At 39.1% G+C, this 9,118-nt stretch overlaps 1 protein-coding gene across 1 annotated transcript; it reads right to left on the reverse strand.

Annotated features, from left to right (window-relative positions):
* Positions 1-856: 856 nt before the first annotated feature.
* On the reverse strand, positions 857-3,867 carry errfi1b (ERBB receptor feedback inhibitor 1b). The gene is made up of 3 exons (XM_075475622.1): positions 3,710-3,867; positions 3,053-3,132; positions 857-2,267 (listed from the first exon to the last, which is right to left on the reverse strand). The coding sequence occupies exons 1-3, from the start codon at positions 3,754-3,756 to the stop codon at positions 1,249-1,251; spliced, it is 1,146 nt and encodes a 381-aa protein (XP_075331737.1). The 5' UTR covers positions 3,757-3,867; the 3' UTR covers positions 857-1,248.
* Positions 3,868-9,118: the final 5,251 nt, after the last annotated feature.

Below are 9,118 nucleotides of genomic sequence, written 5' to 3' on the forward strand. Positions count from 1 at the left end.
ACGGATTGTAATAGCTTTGGTTTGGAAATGAAGAACAAAGAAATCACACAATGAATAAGTTATTTATTTCTATAAATAGATTAAAAACAGCTTTTATAATTACTTTTGACACATTGATAAACTTTGCTAGAGCTGAGTTTGATGCAGAGCCTTCACGAGGACGTCCAACAAGTTGGTCTAACAAAGGTTGTAAACATGATCTCATCCCATCCACAAAAAGAACATAGAACATTTTAACCAAAGGTCTATTCTGTACCTTTTTTTTTTTCTAACTATATAAACAACATTAGAGCTAAATTTGCATACATCAACAGTTTTCCATAATAATTAGTAGTTTGTCAGCAAATCATAGCTGGAAGAATGGGGTTCATTTGCTGCTGCGCATTCAGTCCTTGACATGAAGATGTCAGCACTTTGCAGGGAGAATGCTGTTGCATGTAACTGAAATCCAAAAATCAGACTTTTGACACTAAAGTCTATTTTTTTTTCAAAATTAAAAAAACATGTAACAACAACTGCAACAGAATCCACTGAAACCTCACAAAGCATGAGGCGAGTCAGGTCACGTATTAGATATATAAATCTCTGTTTTACACACGATTGGTTTGTGTTGTAATGTTGACCACATTCTTCACTGTCATATTTACAACAAATCTAAATGTGAGAATGATTCGACAAAACATCAAATTAATCAATATATTAGACTTTTCAAGAAGCACTCTCATAAGAAAAATGACACACATGGAATGAACAATCTGGCACAAGCCCAGCTTGTACCTCTCAATATTTGCTCTCTTGTAGGAAATACAGTATTAGCTCAGGCTAATTTAAACTCACTACAGGCTAATAAAGTAATGTGAGCACGGGCTTAAAAACTAATGAGCGATAATACATTTTTCCAGTAAGAACGTTGCAATATCTAAGTCAGCCTCAGTCATTTTGGACATTTTTAAAGGAGGTATATTATTTTTTCACTATTAGTGAAAATATTATAATACTGTGCGCTGTACTGTGTGTCGTGGGTTGAACAAGAGGAGACATCTCTTAAAATACTGACCGGTAAATGTTCAGTCAAAATTAGACAAAAACCTCACAGTGACAAAACAGATCAGTCATTAAAAATAAGAATGTGACATTAGAAATGTGAGTACCTGCTTTCACACACTGTATAATAGTGTCTTCGTGTACTTACTAAAGATGCCAGTCACAGTTTTGTATCCATCCAATTTCATTATCAAGTGAAGGTCTCTATCTTTTCAGCCAAACGCCTGTACTCGCAGTCCTGTTGGGTTCACTTAGGAGTCTCTCTCGTCTCTGAGTATGTGCTGGACGGCCCGGCGGTAAGAGGATGTAATGTGTGGCGCTCGCCTGTTTTCCATCTTTCAAGATTGGAACAATACAGGGAGAAAACTGTGTCGCGGGGGGTGCCCTTTCACTCTGTTGTCTCTGTAATGCCTTACTCACATAATTTGGGTTAGCAGCAAAACTCTGTGTGACAGGCATCACTCCGTTGATATAAATTGGAAGACTTTTGGGGCTTGGGGTGCGTGGTGGACAGGGGGGCACCAGTGGAACTCTTGGAGGGATTTTGGGTGGCTTGTCTTCCTCGTTTCCGTTCCCAGTTTTTGAAAGAGCAGAGGGTTTAGGCGGGATAGGGATACGGGGAGGGATTTGGGGCTTTTCAGTGGGACAGGTTGTGGGGATGCCTTGTGCTTGAGAAGGAAAACCTGGACAGGAAAATCGGATTCTGGATGAGTGGTGTTGTTCCAGCTCTTTGCTTCCACAAGTATCCCTGACAACAGATGCCACAGGCTGGTTGTCTTCTCTCTGGATAGCAAAGGACCAGTTGTTTGCTCCAAACCTGCCACCTCTACCCACTGGTCTGTCATCTCTGCTTGGCCAAGAGAAAGCTATGGAGCCAATTCCAGCACCTCCATCGCTTCCTGAGTTCTCCTGGTAAGCGCGATTTACTTGGCCACTGTCTTTGGTGCTGCCCTTGCAGATGGACTTCGGGCAGCTTTTGGGTAAGAGACGCTGGCGGTCACTGGTAAAAAACTCCACTTCTGTATCAGCTGCTTCATCTGACATGAACTCCTCAGGGTCAGGAAGAGGTGGGAGGGGTTTGGCCTCTTTGTGCTGGCCTCCAAACACTGCCCGTCTCTGGGAGGAAGGGACCACTTGATCCCCCTCACTGAGCAGCAGTGTGTTATCCAACGTTAGGCGGTAGGCATCCGAGTAGAAGGGAGACTGGGAAAGGGAGATGTTGGCTGAGAAGGGAAAGAAATATTGCCTATTAAAAACAACGAAATCAAACACTAAACTTTACGCTTAGAAATCTCTTCTTTATTGAATAAGGTCTGCTATCACTGTTGCCTCAGACCGTGCAGAAACAACTCCCAGAGGAAGAAACATGGAAACAACTTGCAATGAAAACTCCTCACACTCTGCAGATATTGAGCAGGAAACAAAAGTAAAAACACGTTGAAAACATCCGCTTAACCCATCACCTTCTTCGTCAAACATCAGCCACAACACCCTGATTAACGCAGGAATTGCCATTATCTGCATGGCAGGCCATAATCTTAACGTAGCTTCCCATAACCTTCTCTGTGGAAACATCCGACGTGCCCCAGACTGCAGGAACAGCTGGTGACCAGGGAGCGATAGCTTCCCCTCCTCCTTCGCCCTGGTCTCCTAAAACAGCCCTGCTCTGTGATGCCAAACTCACCTACGCTCTGTCTACAAGCTGTTTTATTAGACAAATGGGGTTTGACCAAAGAGGATAAATCTCTTACAGTGATGAAAGTATAAAAAGCAACGGAATTTCAACTTGGATCATTCAATCCGTCTCTTAATAGTGTAGCAAATTAACACAACTTACATAAAAGACAGACGAATGAAGACAGTCAAAAATATCAGTTGTTTGTACTGAAAACATCTTAATTATCTTATGTATTCAACTAAAGAGCTGCTGGTTTGAGCCCATGGATTTTTTTTAAAAAAGTTTAACGACTCACACACAAAAAAAGTAATTCCTCAGAAAAATACTCACAGTTAACCTCTTTGGCCACTTGCTGTTGTTGAAGCTCCCTCAGGTTTTGTTCCATGTCAGCACTCAGGCCGAAGCACACTCTGCAAGGCGAGAGAGATTGAGAAATCCATACGGAGACGCGTGTAAATCATTCCTGCACATAACCTGTCGTAAGTTATTACATGTTAAATAAGAAGAATAACAGATGCTTAAATATTCTGCTCTCTTTTACCTATTCACATTATGCAACAGCATTTCAAGTTCATCTTTCCTGAACCATGATCTGTAAAAATGTTTGCTCTTAATTTATCTAACACTACCTTATTATTCTGCTGTAATTGACATTATTTTTTCACTTATACTGTGATCTCTTATAAAGAATCTATTGTATGTACTAAAAGACGTGTGTGCACGGGGAGAGATCTCTCCTCTGCGGCTCATCTCCAAACTTCTTCCTTTTTTTATTTTGTTATGCTGAATTCGATTCATTGATTTTTCTATGTAATCATCCAAATCAACGTATCAAAAATCCACTTGTGTACTGTCAAATACTTGTTACAAGAAAAGAGTCTCAAAAGTAAAGTCAAAATATTGTGCTAGTAAACACTTTGTATGAAAAATATCACACACCGACTTTGTTTGCTTTTTCTTTCTTTTTGATATTTTTACTTTCAGTACCTGTTCAGGTTGGGCTGTCCCCAGTAGTTATTCTGATTTCCGTCCATGTTTGGCAGAAACTGTGGTCTTATGAATCACGAAGGTCTGTTTGCATTGATCTAAAGCTCCTACACAAGACAGCTCCATCGAACCAATTCAAGCATCATTCTTGGCAGTAGCAAGCTGTTGAAGACACAAAGAATCTGGTTAGAGCTGTTGTGGTAGAATTTCACAATGAGCATGAAAACATGACAAAACACACGTTTTATCTTTCACAGTTGGCGTTTGCAGGATATCACTACTTTCGTTTGAACAGGTAACACCTTGGTCATTTAGAAAAGCCCATAACCAGGGCATACAATTAATTTAATTAATTTATGTATTTTTAATGCTTCTTCCACTCCCTGCTGCAATGCTTTTATTTTATGTGAAGCACCTTGAACCGTTTTGCACATGAAATGTGCTATACAAAATAGATTTGATTTGATTTGATTTGATTTGATTTGATACGATACGATACAAACGATAAACCGTCTATATCCGAAACATACAGCCAACCCAGCTGAACAACTGGTGGGTCAAGGGTCCGCTTAAGTAGCTTAAGAAAAGCAGGAATCAACACACAAAAATAAATTCAATGTAGACATGAAAAATTCCGTCTAAAAACTGTTCACAAAGCTGAGTGCGTTTGGTTGCAGTGGTGTCACATTTCACATCAAAGTTCATTTGAGTAGCAGAATTGTTAAACGACAATACAATCCTAACACCAAAGCAACTACAAAGCATTATGTGAAATCCCTAAAAGTATAAGAAGCAATGCAGAACAACTATCACGACACCTCCAGTTATATGTCGTTCGGTCTTGGTTGTTATAAAAAAGTCCGCCTGTAAAGGAAACCTACCCAAACAAATGAAAACAACAGAATGTGAGAGATTTTCACATTTTAAATCGATACTATAGTTTTGTTTTACAAAAAACAACAAAATATACTATCATGTGAGAAAGAAAGTACACCCTTCTTCAATTACAAAATGATATGTATCAGGACATAATAAAAATAAATCTTGTCATCATCAGGACTTTAAATCAGGTAACTAAAACCTCAAATGAACAGCATCTATCTGACACTGTTTGAAACATTGTTTGAATCTGCCAAAATTCAGAGACTGTGTAAAAACTAAGTCCATCCCCTGATTCAACAGCTGGTAGAACCTCCTTTAGCAGCAATAACTTGAAGTAATTGTTTTCTGTATGACATTATCAGTCTCTCACATCGTTATGGGGGAATCGTGGCCCATTCTTCTTTAACGTTGCTTCAGCTAATTGAGATCTGTGGTGATTTGTTCATGCACAGCTCTCTTAAGGTCACACCACAGCATTCAATTCAGATTGAAATTTGGACTTTGGACAATTGAAACTTATTTTTCAATCATATCAAATCAGTCACCAAATCATGCCTTTGTGAAGAACATATCAAGAGTTAAGGGTTTCATGTCCCAAACAGATCAGGAGAAGCTTATTCATGCTTTCATCTCCAACAGACTCGACTACTGTAACGGTCTTCTGACTGGACCCCCCCAAAAGAGTCTCAAACAGCTGCAGCTCATTCAGAACGCTGCAGCCCGAGTTTTAACCAGAACAAAGAGATCAGATCACATCACCCCATTTCTCAAGTCTTTACATTGGCTCCCGGTCAGATACAGAATAGATTTTAAAGTTCTGCTACTCGTCTACAAATCACGGAATGGTTTAGGTCCAGAATACATGAATGACATGCTGGTAGAGTATAAACCCAGCAGAGCTCTGAGATCTGCTGACTCAGGTCAGATAGTGGAGCCCAGAGTTCAAACTAGACACGGTGAAGCAGCTTTTAGCGTTTATGCTGCACACAACTGGAACAAACTACCAGCAGAACTGAAATCAGCCCCAAGCACTTTTAAATCCAGGTTAAAAACATTTCTCTTTCGGTGTGCTTATGGCTGAGTTTATATTTTTATTTTTCCCCTCTTCTTTGATTGCTTTTAACTGTGTTTTAATTTTTATTCTATTTTTTTTTTTATTCTCTTTAAATTGCTTGTTTTTCTGTTCTTTTAAATGCCTTGTCTTTGAGTTGAGTTGCCTGTGGTATGAAATGCGCTATGTAAATAAAGATGCCTTGCCTTGCTTTCTTTTTTGGCCATTCTGTCCTAGATTTGCTGCTTTGAGTTGATGATCTTACATTTGACTCTAGAATACAATGGTATACCATGGATTTTTTGGTCGACTCAATAACTGTAAAGGTTCCCAGACTGTGGCTGCAAAACAAGCTCTAATCACCAACCTTCCACCACCGTGCCTGATAGTTGGTATGAGAATTTGTGCGAAAGTTCTGTGTTTGGTTTTCTCCAAACGTGGTGCTGTGCATTCTGAACATCTCCGCTTTGGTCTCATCTGTCCAAAAGGGAGTTTTTCAGAAGTCTTGTGGTTTGTTCAAATGCAGCTTTACAAACATAAGTCATGCTGCCAAGTTGTTTTTAGAGAGAAGAGGCTTTCTTCTGTCAACCGTTCCAAGCAACCAAGCAAGCCATACTTGTCCAGTGTTTTGCTTCTTGTACTGTCATGAACTAATGACCTTGGGGTGAACTTCCTGGGATGTCTACTCCTTGGAAAATTGCCAGCTGTCTTGAATGTTTTCCACCTATGAATAATTTGTTTCACTGTAGAATGATGGACTTCAAATTATTGGAAATGGCCTTAAATTCCTTCCCAGATTGATGGGCAGCAAAAATTGCTTCTCTAAGATCTTTGCCCTTGTCTTTCCTCCTTGGCTTTGTGTTCATCAAGTGCATTTGATCAGCAGCACCTCACCTTGCCACTTACCCTCTTTATTCCTATGGAAGCACTGAGAGTGTAGTGAGTTTAAAATACACTGCTTTTACATTTTGGCTTAGGTTTTGATTAATAAACAATGACATGATTCAAAATGTTGTGTGTTGTTGTGCAATGCAGGTTTTAAGGGCCAGATTATTTATTTAATATATCCAGATACACGTGTAAAATCTTAGAAATGAAAAATTATGTACTTTCTTTTTATTCTGACTCATGCTTGTGCTTATGCACTGCTTTTGGTGAGCCTCAAAATAACAGTCACAACAACAGCCCAGTAAATTACTTCAGTCTGCTCTTGCAGCTGCTGTACAGTATGTATCTCTTTGTAGTTCTAGACTATTGCACAACCTTTTGGGTCACATGTGGGAGGGTAACAGCACTCCTCACCCTCCTTCCTCTCTTTGACCATGAAACACGTCAGTATCCTCCCTCACAATAGGGGGCTAATTGTACAGAATTCTTGTGATGCTGAATGACTGACACCACCACTGAGATGGTGAAAAAGCCAAGCATGTATATGTGCACTTGAAGGAAACTTCAGTTGGATTCTGATAAGAAGAGGGGCCTTATCTTGTTTTGTTTATTAATCTGTCACTTTTCAGTTGACAAGGAAATTCCTTCCAATCAAAATGTTTTCAAGATATTATGATTGATGTACAGTACTAGTCAAAAGTGTTCAAACACTGGAATTTAGCCCCTATATTGTGCAGAATGTAAATCTACATTTATGATGTAGATCCATCATTGACACTTACTTAATAAACAACTACAGTAAAAAGGGATAATTCACATTCAAGTGTAAGCACTAACTTAATACCGCACACTTGACTAGAGGCCAAGGTCTCCATTTTCCTATCACATTGCAGTCTCAGTCTTCAAAGTCCTGCTTTGTTTCATGTCGCTGATCGGTCCACTGTTTAAGTGGGAAGCAAACAATGCAGAGAATGCAAAGACAAACCCACTACAAACAAAACAGTAGCTCATGCGTGTATTTGAATATTAATGTCATCCTTAAACAAAACATCTGTGGCGTCATGTCCACCCGTGAGCCTCGGAGATGGAAGACGCTGAACAATTATGAATTCTACCGGCAATTACTCAGTGTCCATGAATGGAACCACTCTCAGCCATGAATGGGCCTTTGTGCCACTTCGTTACAGAGTGCAGCAAGCCTGAAAATACAAGTGAACTCTCCCATGAGGTTAGGACGAGAGGTGCGCCATGGAGACAAGCCGACAGCGCCAAAGCATGAGCCTGTGCCGCACATCCCCTGCAGGAGGATTGCGTGTGTTGGCATAGTTGGAAGGACAAGCCACAGGCTGGAGAAAACAGTTTGTTTAGCTCATGCAGGAGCCTTGATGTGTTGTCCTTGGCAGTCCCAACCTCGGTTTTATTCAGGCTATTCCCTAATGAAACAGTTGCAGATGAGCTAATTACTGTATTGTGCTTGCATGAAGTATATGTTACACAATCACACCAAGTCACTCTAACAGGTTAACAGGGTGTACCCTGATCGTATTTACACACATGCAATATTTGCAGTCTTCATCAGGAAGGTATAAAGCACTTAGGCAACATGGAATTTGCAGCCTAGATGAAAGTTTATGAACCAAGATCATCGAAACGGACAACTTCGGTTGGTTTTGTTTTCTCTTAACAAACCAGATCTGGGGCAGACCTACTGTGTAATCCACATGAATTGGTTTTTAATGGGCCATATATGACAAGCCTATGCTGTAAATGTGACATGTCTCAATAAAGCTCAATAAATCATACATTTTAACCTGATAACAGGCGCACACACGCAACCGACAGCAGAATAAAAGTGATATGACCACTCTACTATACTATAAAACAGTATTTTATAGAGAAAAACATTTCGAACTAAAAGAGGAAAAAAACCATCTCCTCGTCATAATTTGGAACAAACATTTCTTAATCTTTTTATGGCAATCTAGACGTCTTACATTTTGATTTTCTAGGTCTATGAGCAACATGTTGCAGCTTTAAATTAACTGCTAAGGGAAACTTTTCACATTTTTATATTGTAAAAAAGTAGCGCTGCCTGTCTTGCAAATATAGGCCACACATCTGGCAAATACATACCGTAGCATTTCAATCTCGACATCTTAAATATATTAAGTATTTTACAATCCCATGAAAAATAAAATCTTTCAATCTGGACCTGAATCCTGACTTTGGAAACAAGACTGATAAACTGCTTCTTTCTGCAATCTTTTCATTCTTCAGCTTTACTGCAGTTTAGTTAATATCAATAATGCAATTTATTTATATGAATATTTCAACACTGTTTAAGATCATTTATTCAAGCATTTGTCGACTCTAGCTGATTCAGTAGCTGTAGCATGTGGTAGGAAAAATAATATATATTTAGTCAAGCTGCTTATTAGCTTCTTATAGTGGGAAGCAAGGAAGTTGTTCATCTAAATTACACATAATGTAAACTCTAAAAAGTATAACCTATTAACAATACTGTACAATAGATTGTAATATTCACTTAGTTATGCCTTTAATTATAAAATCATTTAAGACATTAACCA

The sequence above is a fragment of the Odontesthes bonariensis genome, chromosome 10 (genome assembly GCF_027942865.1).
Source record: "Odontesthes bonariensis isolate fOdoBon6 chromosome 10, fOdoBon6.hap1, whole genome shotgun sequence".
In the NCBI taxonomy this organism is placed as follows: Eukaryota; Metazoa; Chordata; class Actinopteri; order Atheriniformes; family Atherinopsidae; genus Odontesthes; species Odontesthes bonariensis.

What these genes read in the sequence shown, in the direction of transcription:
- errfi1b (XM_075475622.1), bottom strand. Translation starts at nt 3,756, where the DNA reads ATGGACGGAAATCAGAATAACTACTGGGGACAGCCCAACCTGAACAG. An exon ending in GGACAGCCCAACCTGAACAG is followed by an intron (nt 3,133 to 3,709) that starts GTACTGAAAGTA and finishes CTCGCCTTGCAG; the next exon opens with AGTGTGCTTCGGCCTGAGTG. An exon ending in AGTGGCCAAAGAGGTTAACT is followed by an intron (nt 2,268 to 3,052) that starts GTGAGTATTTTT and finishes TTCCCTTCTCAG; the next exon opens with CCAACATCTCCCTTTCCCAG.